Source organism: Mobula birostris, chromosome 15, assembly GCF_030028105.1.
Source record: "Mobula birostris isolate sMobBir1 chromosome 15, sMobBir1.hap1, whole genome shotgun sequence".
In the NCBI taxonomy this organism is placed as follows: domain Eukaryota; kingdom Metazoa; phylum Chordata; class Chondrichthyes; order Myliobatiformes; family Myliobatidae; genus Mobula; species Mobula birostris.
The window spans coordinates 33,892,528-33,910,894 of record NC_092384.1 but is presented as its reverse complement, the minus strand read 5'-3'; the positions used below and the strand labels follow the sequence as shown (position 1 = coordinate 33,910,894).

Genomic DNA, 18,367 nt, shown 5'->3' with positions numbered 1-18,367 from the left:
ATGTAATGTAATCCTATTGAGCATTCCAAAGAAAAAACATTCTTCAGAATGCGGTAAATCTCTGATTTTAAGTATAAGTTACTGATTGGTAGATTTTTGACTTAAGGTAAATCACTCCCTGCCATCTACCTTAAATTATTGTTTTAAATTATGGGAGATAGGAATATGATTTTGGTCTGGGATTCATTCTGTTTTGCTTCATATGTAGTAATTTCACCAGTAATCATCACTGCAGAACATTGTCATTTTTTTTTTTCCATTTATAGGGTCTATCTCACATTTGAAATTGGTTAGAAGTCATCATGTAGATTGGACATTTGTCCGTCTTTGGTTGCTCATGTGTAGCTTATTTTGTAAAATTCTATTGTATTTCCTTTTTCTTGTAAGTGCCCACAAGAAAATGAATCTCAAGGTACACTTTGATACTAAATCTACTTTGAACTTTGTAAACAGGATTAACATTTTCCTAAAGTGGCAGTATTTAGCATATTTTGTTTGCATCTCTGACTCTACAGTGCAATTGGAATAATCTTGTTTAGAATAATATCATGCATTTTATTTAAAGGATTTTCCACAGAATACTGTAGCAGCTTTTTTTTTAAGCAGATAGGCTTTCTAAGCACATTGTTACTTTAATGCAGGCCGTAGTTTACTACTTGGTTAAATGGTGCTCACTGCCGTATGAGGATAGTACCTGGGAGCTTAGAGAAGATGTAGATCAAGCAAAGATTGAGGAGTTTGAACGGCTGCAACAGGCAAAGCCTTCTCTGAAGCGTGTGGTAAGTAAGCAATATGTATCTATAACGTTGATAGTTTACTGCTAGAAAAATTCAAAGTTGAAATCCTTGCTAAAACTTTATATCATGGAAGTAACCTTTTGATTACTTGTAAAGATTGGAAATAATCTTCATATGGCATACAGATTCTTAGTAATAGTGATAAGATTCTGGCCTCTGATTCAGAAGGTTGAGGGTTTTGTGTTGAAAATGAGGCATGAAGAAGACAATTAATAGCTCCCAGGATGATTAGTGGTAACTACTTGTTTGAATGTATAGTGAATCGTAGCACATTGAATCCCAAACTTGAGTTTAGTTATGGATAAGAGTCAAATGTGGGGAAATGAGATTAGCTTAGGTGGGCCATTGAATGAATTGGGCCAAAGGGCCTTTTGCTGTGCAGTACTACTCTTTGACTCTTAAGGGATTCCTAACATACTGCTGACTATCACTACTCAATAGTAGAATGAATGTTTTTGAAGGCATGTTTTTCCAATTCAATAAAATTGCCAGGTAATACCTGTGTAATGTAAATATTTGTAGAACTGTGGAACCTTGGCTTGGGGATTAAGTGAGTTTAGTGGAGTGTAAACAAAAATAAATGTCGTGAGGCTGCAAAGTGCCTTTTCACAACAGTGTATCCGGGAGGGACTCCACAAGATAGATCTTAAATGGCCATTAATTAAGATACAGGGGATTCTGGTTAATTGGGACCAGTACAGTTTGGCCCAATTAAGCAGCTGCCTCAATTAGTCGAAATTCAGTTAAAAGTACAAACTACTGTTTAACAAATTATGTATTTAAATAAAATACAGAACAAGTTAGAACACTGGCTGTACTACTACAGTACCATAAAACTGTAGTTCTGAGTAGTTATAGATAGAGGAATTATTCCAGTGTATGCTAGTGTGTTCTTTTGATAGACTGTAAATGAAAAAAATCAACTTAGATACCTAGTGCAGATGATGGACTGCCTTCATAAAATGCTTTTGATGATTACATTTTCCAAATCTTCATTTTCATTGTAACAGTAAAGATGATTGTCAATATCCCCAAATTCTTCATAGTTCCTAACTTTTCTAGGTTGAAGTAGTAAATTTGTTTCATTTTCACTCCCAGCCATTTCTGACATCTCCAAGCATGAATGCTTGAAACTGCAGCAAGCGAATTGCCTTAACTGGTATTTCTCACCAACTGTCAGTGACAAAAAGAACCACTGCGTTTTGAACACAGCTGATGCTATTTAAAAACTTTTCACTCTAAGCATGGTGTATTGTTTAATGGCCACACAAATGCAAACAATTGACACTAGTTAGAAACTTCAGCAAATCTCCTGTCCCAAATAAGCAAAGAGAATCACAGCTATTTTCTTGATTAGCTTTTGTTCTTTAAGAGTTAGAACATAGAAATCTACAGCACATTACAGGCCCTTCGGCCTACAATGTTGTGACCTGCTCCAGAAACTGCCCAGAATTTTCCTATGGCATAGCCCTCTATTTTTCTAAGTGCCATGTACCTATCTAAGAGTATCTTAAAAGACCCTATTTTATCTGCCTCTACCACCTTCACTGGCAGTGCATTCCACACACCCACCACTCTATGCGTGAAAAACATACCTCTGATATTCCCCCTGTATCTCTTCTAAGCACCTTAAAACTATGCCCCCTTGTTTTAGCCATTTCAGCCCTGGGAAAAAGCCTCTGGCTATCTACACCGTCAATGCCTCTCATCATCTTACACACCTCTATCAGTTTACCTCTCATCCTCCCATCGCTCCAAGGGGAAAAGGCCAAGATCATTCAACCTATTCTCATAAGGCATGCTCTCCAATCCAGGCAACATCCTTGTAAGTCTCCTCTGCACTCTCTCTACATCCTTCCTGTAGTGAGATGACCAGAACTGAACATAGTACTCTAAATGGGGTCTAACTAAGGTCTTAGATAGTTTTAACATTACCTCACAGCTGAACCCACTCCCACGGTTGATGAAAGCCATCGTACCATATACTTTCTTAACAGCACTGTCAACCTGCACAGCAGCTTTGAGTGTCCTATGGACACGGACCCCAAGATCTCGCTGATCCTCCACACTGCCAAGAATCTTGCCATTAATATTATGTTCTGTCTTCAAATTTGACCCACCAAAATGAACCACATCCCACTTAATTGGTTTGAACTCCATCTACCACTTCTCAGCCCGGTTCTGCATCCTATTGATGTCCCAAATAAGTGGCTGCCACGATTAACCTCTAGCTTGATTAATTTGAATCCACTCTTTTGGTTTTCTCAGTCAGAAACAGCCTGAGAAGAAAATAAAACAAGCAACTATTAGGCTGCTGAGTGTCGTATATATTTGTTGTTATGGGAACATTCCAGGAGAGTTAACAAAATGTGTCTTGTGTTTTTGTTCCTGGTCTTCTCAGAAGTTGCATGTGTGCATGTTGGCACATGTACAGGTTTACTGACTACTCTTTGTACTGTATGCCAAGGAAAATAAGTTGTTACAGCTTCTTAATCATTGTATCAAATAGATAGATATTGAGCAAAGAGAGTCAGTTCTAGAGGATAAAGAAAACTTGGATTTTGTGCCTTTCAGGGACATTCTATAACCAATGAATTAATTTGAAGTGTGCTTACTGAAATGATCAAGCAACAGTGCAGCCAATTTACACATGGCAAGCTGCAACAATCATCAATACGATAATGACCAGATGGCACTTTTGGAAATGTTGGCAGGATGTTAAATATTGACAGGGAAACTTCCCTGCTGGTGTCATGAGAAATTTTCTGTTCCCTTTGGAGAGTTGGAGAATGCTTGGTTAAATGCCTGATCTGAAAGACAGCACCTCTAACAGTGTAACTCTTCCCAGAGCTCATTTTCTGTTGATGTGTGTGGAGTGGGACTTGAACCTGAGCATTAATTTCAGAGTCAAGAGTGTCACTGACTGAGCTACTACTGAGAGACGAGGACTATTTTCATTCTAAAATTTGTTACATTAAAATGAAGATAACCAAATTTAAAAGGTATTGGCAGCAGTAGAAAATAGGTAATTAAAGCATACAATATTTTGTGCTGCCCTGATTTTTGATTAGCAATTTGGTTATAACTGAGCATTTTTATTCAAAATTTAAACAGGTTAAGAGTAAACTATGTAATGCCAAAAACATTAGGGTACAGGTAAAAATTGCAGTTCTTAATAATGACCTGAAGAATGTATTTCCTGCTGCTCAGCTGTTTTCTTACTTGTCCTTTATTGTCATTCTCCTCTTAACAAAGGAGCGACCTCCTCCCGCTCTTTGGAAGAAACTTGAAAAGTCCAGGGAATACAAGATTGGTAATGAGCTCAGGGAGTACCAGTTGGAAGGAGTTAATTGGCTCTTGTTCAACTGGTATAACAGGTAAGAACATAGTCCAAAGACTTAATATTTTAAATAGCTGGATCCTGAATCCTACATGACCAAGAATGCAGAGAATCTTACCATGTGGAAGGCCAGAGCTTTTCATTCCATTCTAATGAAGACTGCCATAAATAAGGTGATCAGATGCAGTGGTGATACACTGTTTACCTGTTCACATGAATATAAGTGAGACAGTTTGATTTGGTGTAATGAGAAGAAGTCGGATTGCTGCTAAAGTGATGCCACTTTTAATAGTGAGTAACCTGAAATGTTTAATATCGGAATGAATACTTGTACGTTTTTATTTATTTGTTCTTTTTGATGGAATGTGGACACCGACGTTAGTGCTAGCATCCATTGTCCATCCCTGAATTGAGGAGACTGTTAAGATTCAAGCACACTACTTGGTCTGGACCTGGATATAGATCAAACCAGTTAACGATGGCAAATTTCCTTCCTTGAAGGACATTATAGAATTACGTTTTTCTTTTAACAACAAACTGGTAGGCTTATGCTCTGTCTTAATATGACTAGCTTTTGCTTTTAATTCCAAATCTACTTAATTTATTTACTTACTATTGAATTTTAAATTCCTTGACTATGGGAATTCAACCCGCATTATTGAATCAGTAGTCCAGGCCTCCAGCTATTAGTTCAGTAATTTAACCTCTCTGCCATTGTAGATAATTCATTTTAGTTCTGGTAACATTTTCTCTAACTGCGGTTTCACATTGGGATTGATATTGCTCTAGTCTTCTGCTGTTATTTATCATATTGAATTACAGCAAATTTATTTTTTTTGTATTTGCACTGTTTGTTGTCTTTTGTACACTGGTTAAACTCTCAAATTGGTGTGGTCATATCATTGATTCTATTATGGATGTTATTCTGGATTTTTTGAGTTTGCCTGCAAGTCAGTGAATCTCAGGGTTATATATGGTGGCATACATGTACTGTGATAATAAATTTGCTTTGAGCTTTGAACAATGTGTTATATAGATTTGCTCATCTTCAAGTTCTGTGCAGAGATTTATCATGTTCTGATGTAGAACAAGATTTATTAGTTATTCACAACACTTGAAGGAATAAGCATAAAATTAACAAATTAAATCCAAGCAAAGCATTAGTTTCACTGAGTAACAGATATCCTGCATCGAGGATTTCTTACTGTACAGTTTTCCATTTACTTGTGGTCTAAATTATAGTGCCTGTTGTAAGCATATACTTGTGAAATAGGTGTATCTTGTCCAAAAGTGTTGGAATCAAAGGTGGTGTTGAATCAGCATACAGGAGGGAGATAGAAAATCTGACTGAGTGGTATCATAACAACAATCTCTCACTCAATGTCAGCAAGACCAAGGAACTGATTATAGACTTAGGAGAGGGAAACCAGAGGCCCATGAGCCGCATCAGAGGCGGAGAGGGTTGGCAGCTTTAAATTCCAGGGTGTTACTATTTCAGAGGACCTGTCCTGGACCTAGCACACAAGTGCAATTGTGAAGAAAGCACAGCAGGGGCTCTGCTTCCTTAGGGGTCTGCAGAGATTCAGACATCTAAAACTTTGATGAACTTCTTTAGATTCGTAATGGGAGAGTATATTGGCATTATGGCCTGGTATGGAAACACCAAGACCTTTAAACAGAAAATCTTACAAAAGGTAGTGGATTCGACCCAGTACATCATGGGTAAAGCTGCCCCAACCATTGAGCACATCTACATGAAATACTGTCATAGGAAAGCAGCATCCATCATCAGAGATCCCCACCACCCAGAGCATACTCTCTTCTCATTCCTATCACAAGTAGAAAGTACAAGAGCCTCAGGACCCATACCACCAGGTTCAAAAATAGTTACTACCCCTCAACCATCATGCTCTTCAACAAGAGGGGATAATTATTACCCCATCATTGAAATGCTCCTACAACCAATGATCTCACTTATCTCATGTTTTCCTCATTTATAGCTATTTATTTATATTTGCATTTGCACAGTTTGTTGCTTTCTGCACTCTGGTTGATCTTTCGTTGATCATGTTATGGTTACTATTCTACAGATTTGCTGAGTTTTCATGCCCTAGGTGTTTTCTATATTCAAATAAGTTGTACTTTGTGTACATTCACACAAATTATAAATTAGTGTTGTTTTCAATTTGGCATAATTCACAATCACAGTAAGTACAGCATCCAGATTGTAACTTCACAGAGAAGTGTAATTTTTTTCCTTCTTGATTTTGCTTATTCTGAAAAGATTCTGAGAAGTTATATGAAATGTAAAATATGCTATGTTTTAGTACCTGTAATAAACAATTATTTCTCAATTCCAGGCAAAACTGCATTCTTGCTGATGAAATGGGTTTAGGCAAGACTATCCAATCTATTACGTTCCTTGATGAAATCTCTCTGACGGGCTTGAATGGTCCTTTCCTTATCATTGCGCCTTTGTCTACAATTGCAAACTGGGAAAGAGAATTTCGCACATGGACAGACCTGAACGTCATTGTTTATCATGGCAGTATGATCAGCAGGCAAATGATTCAACAGTATGAAATGTACTTCCGGGACTCAGAGGTACAATCTTTTCATTAAAATATCAGCTGATTTTAAACTGACTAGACACTCATGCTATTTTTTTCATTGAATTTTGTTTAGCTTGGATGGTTTTCTTTAATTAGTCATCACCTTTGGAATTACTTCAGTGTTTTTAAACATGGATTGTTCTTTAAACACTGATTAAAAATGCCTAATATTGAACTTTTAAGAATTATTCATCCTTTCTAATATTCAGCGGTCAAATGAAGACATTGCTGAAAATGTAACTTTTCATATCTCACTGCTGTGTTTTTGTGCGCCTGAGCGTACCAGCAAATTCTTCTTAGTTTTGGCTCAGTGCTATAAACAGCCCAATGTCAGAACAACCTAAGCAATAATGGCAAGTCTAGTTCATTGGTCCAGGCAGTTTGATGTGCTAGCTGAACTCATTTTAAGAGGTGCTTTTTTTAGAAACAATCTGATGTCAGTTATTGAAAAATCAGAAAAGTAACTTGCAGATACTGGAAATCTGAGATAAAATCAGGTTAAGCAGTGTCTGTGGAAAGACCAAACACAATTGGCATTTCAGGCTGTTTCCATTCTTTGAGTTGTGTTAAAAAAGTCATTGACCTGAAATGTTAACTGTTCCTCTGTGCAGACACTGTGTGGAATGAGTATTTCCTGATCTGCATTGCGGTTTCAGTTGCAGATGTTGGAGTTGGCTCTTTTTAGACTGTAGTTTATAAAGATACATCCTAACCTAAGCACGTAACTCTTCCTGAACTGCCCTCACAGAAGCGGGTTCCTTAGCACTGGAAACAAAGTGCGTTACACAGACCAACTGTGTGAATTGTTGCTGTTTCTGATTAGAACGCTATCAAAGTGCTTAAGGAGATAATGCACACCATCTTCAAACTGTCACCACTATGAAAATCAGTGGAAAAACACACATCTGCCAAAGCAGTTCTTTTCCTCCTAAGAATGGCGCTTGGTGTTGAATACTTGGTTTTCATTGGACTGACAAAATTGTCTTATCACATTGATATGCCCACCAGCTACAGGAATGAACAACAAGCAACCATTCTGAGCATGTTGATGTTAAATGGAACAACTTTGTAACTGACTGAAGAAATGAAATATTACAGTAATATGACAAGGAAAGAGGCCGTTGGCCCATTAATTCCACACAGAGTGTCAGGCATCCATCTACACTAATACCATTCTTTTCTCTCACATCCAAGTTATCTCATCCCAATCGTTCTCATGACATCCCTCTGCACTAGGGGCGATTTACAGTTGTCAGTTAACCTGTTTGACAATAATGAGCGTCCTAATTAGCCTCCATCTGTAATAGTCACGTATTGTTTCAGACTTTCCCACAAGTCTATGATAATTCAAATAATTGAGCATCACTGACAGTACAGTTTTTACGTTGGAGATAGATTAAAAGTTGCCGTAGAAGTCCAGCAGTTTTCAGTTTTTTTTGGTCACTTACTTTTTGCAATGCAGTTAAAATCATAAAACAAAGAGGCAGAATTAAGCCACTCAGTCCATCGAGTGTCCTCCATTCGATCATGGCCGATTTATTTTCCCTCTCAACCCAATCTCCTGCTCTCTTCCCATAACCAGATGCCATTAATGTATAGGCAAGATAGAAAAGGCACATGGTACATACAACCTGAGTGATAAAGGAAAGTGTCTGTGCATCTCCTCTATTTCCCCCGGGGTCAATAAAGTATGACTACTACTATCAATCATATTGAAGGAATTTTTTAGAAATGACAGCACAAAAAGAGTAAATCTGGTGTGTATTTAAAACAGAGGCAATAAAATATGCAAAGATAGATTGATAGAGAGATGAAAGTTTATCAACTTGTTACCTTAATATAACTTCCAACGATTACAACTAGAAGGACAGATGGAAACTTCTTGATTTTTCTGTTTAATTGCCCAGCTGACAAAATTTCATCATCATTAAGTGATGATGATCAGAAAACCAGTGAGCTTACACAGTGATTTTTAAACTTTATTTTAATCATTTCTTCAGCATCATGAATTTGAACATGTACCATCATTTTAATATTTTAATAGCAATTTTTGGGCTAGTAACCTCTGGAACTTCATCAGCCTGATTAGGTAGGTTGTCCACCTCAGATGACTGAAATGAGATTGATTAGCCTCATCCGAATGTGAGTGACGACAGAAATAAACCACTGTATCACTGATTCAGTGACAGTCTCCCTCAGAGTTGCTACTACTCTAAACACTGCCATCATGAAAAGAGGTCTAGGGCTGAGAGCACCTTTTGTTGTCCAAGCTTGTGGATTCTAAATTGGAAATTTATCCTGTGTTATGGTAGTACATAGACAATGATTCAAAAATACTTCATGGGCCAGGTGTGAAATATATGCACAGTATGTTAATTTGGTTCCATTCTCTAGAAATTAATCACTTTTATTTTGAATTATGTTTCAACCCCCCCCCCCCCCCCCATATGCAAGAAGGATGTTGAAAATCTGAGACATCTCTTAGTTTAACTTTGGTGCTTGCTCATTTTGTTTCAAGCTATTATACAGTCAACTTTATTAATGCATCTATTGAGGATTCTTGCCCAACTGTATAAATTTTGTTAATCCATTGTAAACCTAGTTGCGGAGACGGTCCTTTCTACATATTTTAAAGATTAGTTGTCCCTTGCTTGAAAGTCCACAACTTAAAAAAAAATTGATTGTAGGATTATGATAATAGTGGTCGAACCAGAAGATGAGGAAATAAAAAAGGAGTTTTACCGTATAGCTGATTCACACTTTTAGCTCACAATGGAAAGGTTTTGTTCATCGATTATTAATAATTTGAAAACCAAAATCACAAATATGAGAGTAGTTAAGGTCTTTGCCATCAGAACTTGTGCTGATGGAAAATATGTAAATAAAAATCAGCATTTCGTAGTTTTACCATTGGAATTGAAGCTGTAGTGTAATGTCATGTTGCACCAGTGCCTGGTAGTTCATTACAAAGGCTTTAATGCTACAACTCAAAGATAAAAAGAAAATGCTAGAAGCATTCAGCAAGGCAGGTAGCAGCTGTGGGGTATGGAACAGGGTAAAGCAAGTCTTCCTAACCTGGTGTCCATGGACCCCTCAGTTAATGGTAGGGGCGCATGGCATAAAAAAAAGGATCGGGAACCCCTGTGTCCTCCTTCCCTGGTTTGGGAATGCTCGTGCCACAATGAGGTACATTGGCTGGAGTCAGGGCTTTATTCTTTGGCTCCTGGTAGGGACACACATGTCAAATAGGTCAGAGGGTAGAGGTCAGACTAAGAGTGGTCCACCGGTCCTCCAGGTTCGGGGGTTGTGCTCAGAGCTAACAACCCTGTCACGGAAACAGCAACAGAATCCTTCTACATCTGAACGGCCAAGGACAGACAGATGGAGGGCCACCTTTGCTAGCCTAAGTACTACTGGTGTGAGGGGCAGTAAGAACCCCTGTAGTAAAGATTACTGGTTGCAGACCTTTTATCAGAACTGTGGTGAGAGAAAACAAGTTAGTTATATTTTGCAGAGGGGGGTAGGGGAAGAATGATAGGAAAAAAATAGAATGTTTTTTGAACAGGGAAGGCTTGGATTGCTGTGGTCAGAGGCTATTTAGTTAACAGGTCAATAAGGAAATTAGAGTGACAATCAAAAGGCACAGTTAAAGCTGTGAAATGCAGGTCGGAACTGTTGGAAGTATCCAGCAAATCAGACAGTGTAAATGAAAAGAGGACAAAAAGGAGTTAGTATCAACGATAATCAACAGGAGTAGGGCAGTTCTGACATTAACAGAGATGGCAATTACCTGGAGATGTTAAATTCAATTAATGTTTTCTTTTGAAGTTGTCTGTATTTTCTTTGCTGCCCATTTAATAGAGTTCTCCAGAAACTCTACATTTACTTCACAGCTTTCTTTCAAAGAGCTTACTGTAGCTTATCCTTTCCTGATGAGGGGAATATAATTTAAATGATCACTTTGATTTCAATTACAGCTTCACCAAACTTGTAAAGGAGAACAGTTTTAGAGTGAAAACAGGATGTAGGTTTCTTAATTTTTAAAAATTTTTGTTTTTAATCCCTAGGGCCGGATCCTTCGGGGTACTTACAGATTTAACGCCATGATAACTACTTTTGAGATGATCCTGGGTGGCTGTCCAGAGCTGAACGTAATTGAGTGGCGTTGTGTGATCATTGATGAGGCTCACAGACTGAAAAATAAAAACTGCAAACTACTGGAAGGACTGAAGCTCATGAATCTGGTGTGTTTATAAAATTAGGTGAAAAACTGTAGCATATTATTTAACATAATTGAGGATGGATGTTACAGTTGAAATCCAGTTAAAATAAATTTGATCCTGGTCTAGACCTTGTGCAATTTAGTTTATTCCTGAGATATTTTATAATTATTTTGCTTTTGCTTTCTGCTGATTGTTGAACAAGCAATTGAATTAACGTAATGAATGACATCAATGGCATCAATGCCTTTTGTCTTGTAGCTAGTACGGTGATTAAGACATTCAAGTAATTCCTTACAATTCCCATGAATAGTTTATTAGTATTAGCATTTTAAAGATAATAGTTTAGATGCATAAAAGGAACTGTCAGTATGTTTTTGTTAGATCACTGCTACTGTCACTGCACAATTCTTTTGGTGATGGAGTCAGTTTGGGTAATCGGACTATTAATGTCACGAGTAATGGAATGCAGAAAGGAGCTTTTGTTTGCATGACATCCAATCAGATCATTCCAAGCGTAAGTACATCAAGAACAGGATGCAGAGTATAGTATTTCATCTGCAAAGAATGTACAGTGCAGGTAGACAAATAAAGGGCAGGGCTAAGATGAGGCAAATTGAGTGATCAGTTGCTTATCTTTGTCATGTAAAGTGACTATTCAAGAGTTTATTTAAGTCATTAGCTTTGAATGCATTATTGTGATAACAGAAGAACTAAAACAATAGTCCGTTTTTTTGGAAAATAACTCCTTTGATTGTACTCATTAAGTCAATGTGTCAAAGACCAAAAGTAACATTAATTTTTGGAGAAGGCCCTTCATATCCTTCTCAGTGGACTTCTTGTGAATTACTACTCTAAAACAAAAGGAATAGGAGTAGCTAGATTGATTTTTCTCTACATATGACTTAAGAAACCTGAATGATAAAGTGCAAACCCTTCTATTTCAATCTAGGAACATAAGGTGCTTCTGACAGGAACTCCATTACAGAACACAGTGGAGGAGCTATTCAGCTTGCTTCACTTTCTGGAGCCTCAACGTTTCTCATCAGAAAACACATTCATGCAGGAATTTGGAGATCTAAAGAGTGAAGCACAGGTATAAGAAAAATGACTTGCTTTGCAAATTATATTTAAGTTATGATGTATATTCTGATGCTGATTAATAACAGTGAACTGATTTAAAAACAAAAATCAGCATTGATGGAGAGAGAAATAGAGCTAATGGTCCAGAAATGAGCTCCCTAGTTCTGGATTCTCCAGCTAGATGAAACAGCCCCTTGGTGTCTGCTCTGTCAGTTGCCTTCAGAATCTGTGTCTCTGTGTGATCAGTTCTCATTCTGTAAATTCCAGTGGGTGTAGGTTTATCATCTTCAGTTGTTCTTCATCGAACAAGATCCTCATCTCAGGAATTACTGCATTGTCCTGATTCCAATGCCAGAATGTCACTCCTCAGATGTGGAGATGAAAGCTGCATGCTGTGCTCCTAATAAGATCTCACCAAAACAAGTTCACCATAATACTTTCCCTGTTTCAAAACCTTAGTGATAAAGGCCAGCTGACATCTTGCTTTCTGATAGCTTGTTGTGCTTATATCCCACTGCTTTACTAGAGAATTTTATCAACTTCCCTGCATTGCCAGACCACCGTTTTTGAAACATACCCACTAGATTTTTCTTGCATGCTTGGATTTGGAAGACAGCAAAATAAGCTTCCTGTATGACTCGATCTGTAAGCATTACCAGACTAGAGACACGGACTTACCAATGAATAGGTCAGCACAAATATCATGAAGTAATGTGATTTAAAAATTAAATTTATATCCCACATTAAGCAGAGTGAGTGACAATAACATAAATAACTCATCATACCGGAACAAATCTCTTAAGACTTTATTACACAGGCAGTTCGTTGGTGGGCAAGAGGGATGGGAAGAGGTTACTTCACTTGCTTATTAGAATAAAGCCAGAGAAGCAATCCTCTTTCAGAATTAGCTGCTACATTAAGAGGATCTGTATGTCTCCCACATTTCTGTCCCCCAGTCATCAACATATCTGACTGCTCTTCAAGTACCTTTGATATCATTGCATGCTTCTCGAGTGGTAGCATGTATCCATCCCAGTCCATGCAATTAATAGAAGACAAATATGACCAAATGTATGATTTCTTTCCAGGTGCAAAAGCTTCAGGCAATATTAAAGCCCATGATGCTGCGGCGTTTAAAGGAGGATGTGGAGAAGAAGCTGGCTCCTAAAGAGGAGACTATCATTGAAGTAGAACTAACTAATATTCAAAAGAAATATTATCGTGCAATCCTGGAAAGAAACTTTACTTTTCTATCCAAAGGAGCTGGACAGGCAAATGTGCCAAATCTCGTAAACACAATGATGGAGCTCAGAAAGTGCTGTAATCACCCCTACCTTATAAAAGGTAACTATCTGACTACATCCCTGAAACAATTGCTTTAATTAACGTTCCTATACAATAGAAAATGCTGGGTTTTATTACTCTTGTTAATTTAACAGAAACATTTTCCTTTAAGGAACTTCAAATGAAATTTCACTGAATCCCAGCCAGTTACTGTCAACACGTTACTGCCATAAAATAGTGCCATAAAATGCTTTGTCATTTTGAAAGTGAATGGCTTGCTATTGCCAGTCTAATCATTGCCCATCTAATCTCTAAAATGGCACTAAGTTGCATTATGTTGAATTGGCAACAAGCAAATATTTATTTCTCTGTGTGATAAACATTAGAAAACTAAAGCTGTTTGTTCAGTTCCTCGGGCAGAATTTTATATGTGCCTGGAACAGACATTGAGAAGGGAATAGAAATCCAAGATACAAAGAAGAGAAAATCTGCAGATGCTGCAAATCCAAGCAGCACACACAAAATGCTGGAGGAACTCAGCAGGCCAGGCAGCATCAAAGGAAATGAGTAAACAGTCAACATTTTGGACTGAGACCCTTCACCGAAACTGATGAAAGGTCTTGGCCCAAAACGTCGACTGTTGGCTCTTTTTCATAGATGTTGCCTGGCCTGCTGAGTCCCTCCAGCATTTTGTGTGTGCTGCTTGGATTTCCAAGAAATGTATTTTATCTAATTTGGAGATGGAATATTTTCACTTTTGCTCTTGGCATTGAAAATATTCACTTGGCAGTGAAAATGTTCTATTTTTACCTTTTTGTAGAAAATCTTAATTGGTTTGCTTTTCTCTGAATATTTGGGCACTCTTCGATTGATACAGATCTAGCAGTGTATCTCTTGCAGAGGCATTGAAAGGTATCAATAACTGAGTTTAAAGAAAACCAATTTTTCAAAGCTCATTATGCTATCTTAGTTTATAGCTCAACAGCCAAGCTTGGCTTTCTAGCCTTTCTTCTACCATTTTTAAGAGGTATTTCAAAAATGATTTTGAGTGTTTTTTTTTGAGGTACAGTGGATTCCTTTTAATTGGGACACAACGGGAGCAGTACATTTTGGCCCAATTAGCTGAAATTTCATGAAAATAGTTTAAAAATGACAATCTACCATTTAACTGAGTAACAAGTTATGTATTTAAATGAAGTACACAACAAATTATGACACTACCAACATTACTACAGTACTATAAAACTGTGTATTAGTTCCTAATAGTTATTGACAGAGAAATTCATACAGTGTACGCTGTCATGTTCTTTTGACTGTAAATGAACAAGATCAGTGCAGACATCTAGTGCAGATAATGGACTGTGTATTGTTGCCTTCCTGCATGAAGTAGTGTCAAAAATCACTGCTTTTTAATTCAACGTCGGTCCGCCCAAATTAATAACATAACGCAAGCATACACAACTAACGCATATGCAATTTGTTCGCCGTAAGCACAGTGTAGTGTCTAAGAGCCGCACAGTGTAGTGTCTAAGAGCCACACGTGTGCATGCGATTGACGCTAGTTCAAAACTGTTAAGCCACAGTCTCCTGTCCCAGTTAAGCAGTATAGTGTCCCAAATAAACAAAGGAAATCCTGGTTATTTTCTTGATTATTTTTTTGTTCTTGAAGAGTTGTTCCAAATAATTGGCTACCCCAATTAAACAATGCCCTATTAACTGAAGTCCACTGTACTTCATCTGAAATATTGTATTTTGGAGTTGTTGAGGCAGAAAAATTGGGAAATAATTTTCGATAGGTCATTCTGCATTTTGTAAATTCCAAAAATACTTAAAATTATTGCACAGACATGCTGCTACCAGAAGCATGAATTTCCTAACACTGTTCAAATAAAGTTTGAAGGATGTTTTCAGAAAAACATAGGAAGTACAATATAGAAGGACTTAACCTGACACTTATGCGTGTGCCTCATTCTCATCCAGCCTGTGTTCTCGTAGAACCAAAAAACATCATCTCTGATTAAATTAAAAGTTCTCACGACAATAGAACTATTCCATTCTGTGATGCGTTTTGTTTGTTGGGCATAATAATTTTATTAGTAGGATAACTTGTAATCTAAATCCAGTATTATATTAAAATCTGATATTTGAATGTTTAGCCTTAGAAACCTTCTCCAGCCCACTTGAGCTGACCTAACCAGCTATAAATTAGAGTCACAGAGTCATACAATTTGTCCATGCTAACTGTATTGCCCTGCGATTTAGTCTTTTCAACCTGCATTTGGCCCAGAGCCCTCTAACCCTCTCCTATGCATATGAATTGCGAGAAATAAGGCATTTATTTAATTAGATATTAAATTAATATTTATTTGATTGAAATGAATAGTTTTTTATCCACTAGTGTCATATATGTTCCCTCTGATGCCAGGTGCTGAAGAAAAGATACTTGGAGAGTTCAGAGAGATCCATAATCCAACTGCTCCACATTTTCATCTACAAGCAATGATCCAGTCAGCTGGTAAACTGGTCTTAATAGACAAGCTGCTTCCAAAGATGAAAGCAGGGGGTCACAAAGTTCTTATCTTCTCTCAGATGGTGCGTTGCTTGGATATACTTGAGGACTATCTTATTCAAAAGAGGTATGGGTTTTTGTGTAAACATTTCTTAAAAAAATAAGAAATTGCATTCATTTACAGAAGTGAAATTATGTGATTTTTTTTTTTGTTTGTTTTAATTACCAACTTAATACATTGAAAAGCCTTGTGTGAGTTTTGTTAATCATGCACTTTTGCTACTTGTTGGAATTCTGGTCACACAGTCGGCTAGTGACACGTGTGTTTGTGTTCAGAAGCAGTGATTTTTGTCATTGATAGCTGGCGAGAAATAAGCAGGAAGACAATTCAGAACTGTTTTGCTCACTGCGGTTTCAGCATTCAGGTTTGAAGATGCGAGAAATGGCCAACAGTGAAAATAAAATGATTTCACCCTTCAGCAAGTTAGGAACTATGAAATGGAGCTGATGTTTGACTCTGATTAAAGCAACAAGGGAGATTGAAATGCCAGCTGCTTGCCTTGTTGTTGGGGGATTGCTCGTCTGTCAGAGAGGAGAGACTGCCTTTTTGTCACCGGTGAGATTGCTCTGCTACGGAGAGGGAGAATATTGCCCAGGTTTTCTGTGTTTTGGATGTGGACTTGGACTGTGGATTTTTTTTCAGTCCTGTGATTTTTTTTGTATTCGTATTTTTTACCTAATCTTCCTTGGATTTTTTTTTGTGTGTGGGTGAGGGGGATTTGGGGGTCAATGTGCTTGTTCTGTTTTTGATCATTTTTTGTGTGCAGCAAGAAGGGATTTGGGGTTGGTGATTGTGCTGCCATTCTTTTCTTTCTTGGTTCCATGGCTATCTGGAGAAGAAGAACTTCAGAGTTGTATACTTTGATAATAAATGAACCTTTGAATTTGAAGGTATCTTCTGGTTTAAGATGATGCTGCTGAGTTGTGTGACAGCTTACTGGTAGATCAGAAGGCAAGAAATATGACTAAAAACATAACTAATAACTTCTTTTCTGGAGAAAATTGTGGTCAGCTATAACCACAAACAGTGAAGGAGGAAGCGGAGGCGGAGATGATTCGAAGAATGAGCCATACTGGTGTATCACAAAGCTGGAACACACCAAATTCAAGATGTTTGCAAATGTGTGCAAACAGAGCTGGTATCACTGTCAGTATTGGAATGAATAATTTGGAGAGGAGTCAATGCAGAGGAGTTTTGCTGCCCGTCCACCTAACCAGGGTGCGAGGGAGGATTGCTCCGAGCAGCGAGCCAGTTTGGTGAAATCAAGAACAGCGTCATGCTGTGCCGGGGCCTGGGTCCTAGAGTGAGGCTCTACTTGATACTCGGACAATTTAAACACCGGCCCAGATAGACTGGAAAGCCCGAGTGTGGAGGTGAGAGTTGGGCTGATATTGTTCGCTCTCCCACAGTGTTCATTCCTCTCCCCAGTGGTTGCTGTCCCTGTGAGTTTCAAGACGCTTTTGTCCTACTATATAATGAACTTGAGATCGAGGCTTGGGCCTAATACTCCAGCTGCTCTAAGGAGTCGCTCTAAGCATTCAATCTGGCTCGAAATGCTGTTGTTTGCATCTATTGTTTGCATGATGTGTGTTTTTTTCCTCTTTTCTCTGTGCAATGGTTATGGTCTTTTTTTTATTGGGAATCTTCAGGTTTCTTTGTTTGTGGCTGTCTGTAAGCAAACAAATTTCAAGTGGATAATTCATACATTCTTTGATGATAAATGTACTTTGATTTATTGATCATCTTGAAGGTTAGAATGAAAATGAAGATGTGGACAATGGAATGTTGATAATATTGTATGAAGGCAGTCCATTATCTGCTCTAGGTGCCTGCACTGATTTTGTTCATTTATAGTCAATGAAAGAACACTGCAGCGTACACTGTTGATAACGATTAGGAACATATTCACAGATTTATAGTACTCTATCACTATAGGTAGTATTTTAAATTGTTCTGTATTTTATTTAAATACAATGGATTCCAATAAAGTGAGACACATGGTGACCAGTACATTTTGGCCCAATTAATAGGTGCTTCAATTAGCCAAAGTTTCATGGAAATAGTTAAAGGGGTAAAAAAAAAAAGATGAGCTGAGTAACAAATTATGTATTTAAATGAAATACAGAATAAATTAACAATATCAAGTCAAGTCAAGTGGTTTATTGTCATTTACCATAACCATATAATGGATATAGAAACGAGGCAACTTTTCTCCAAACCAAGGGGACTTTTGTCCTATTATGTAGTACACATATCACATGATAATTTATGAAGTTATGGATAAAACCTACAGATGAATGACTGGTGTATAGTCATAGTCATACTTTATTGATCCTGGGGGAAATTGGTTTTCGTTAGTTGCACCATAAATAATAAATATTAATAAAACCATAAATAGTTAAATAGTAATATGTAAATTATGCCAGGACCAGCCTATTGGCGCAGGGTGTCTGACCCTCCA

General features: G+C 37.6%; 1 protein-coding gene across 7 annotated transcripts in view; it reads left to right on the top strand.

The window, feature by feature from the left end:
• Positions 1-18,367, top strand: part of chd9 (chromodomain helicase DNA binding protein 9) — a 275,269-nt gene that overhangs the window by 179,839 nt on the left and 77,063 nt on the right. For all 7 annotated transcript variants that reach the window (XM_072279569.1, XM_072279566.1, XM_072279567.1 and 4 more), the window contains 7 exons: positions 642-779; positions 4,053-4,174; positions 6,498-6,741; positions 10,817-10,993; positions 11,922-12,065; positions 13,141-13,396; positions 15,762-15,972. In XM_072279569.1, coding sequence (XP_072135670.1) covers positions 642-779; positions 4,053-4,174; positions 6,498-6,741; positions 10,817-10,993; positions 11,922-12,065; positions 13,141-13,396; positions 15,762-15,972 — 1,292 coding nt within the window. The remainder of the gene's footprint in view (positions 1-641; positions 780-4,052; positions 4,175-6,497; positions 6,742-10,816; positions 10,994-11,921; positions 12,066-13,140; positions 13,397-15,761; positions 15,973-18,367) is intronic.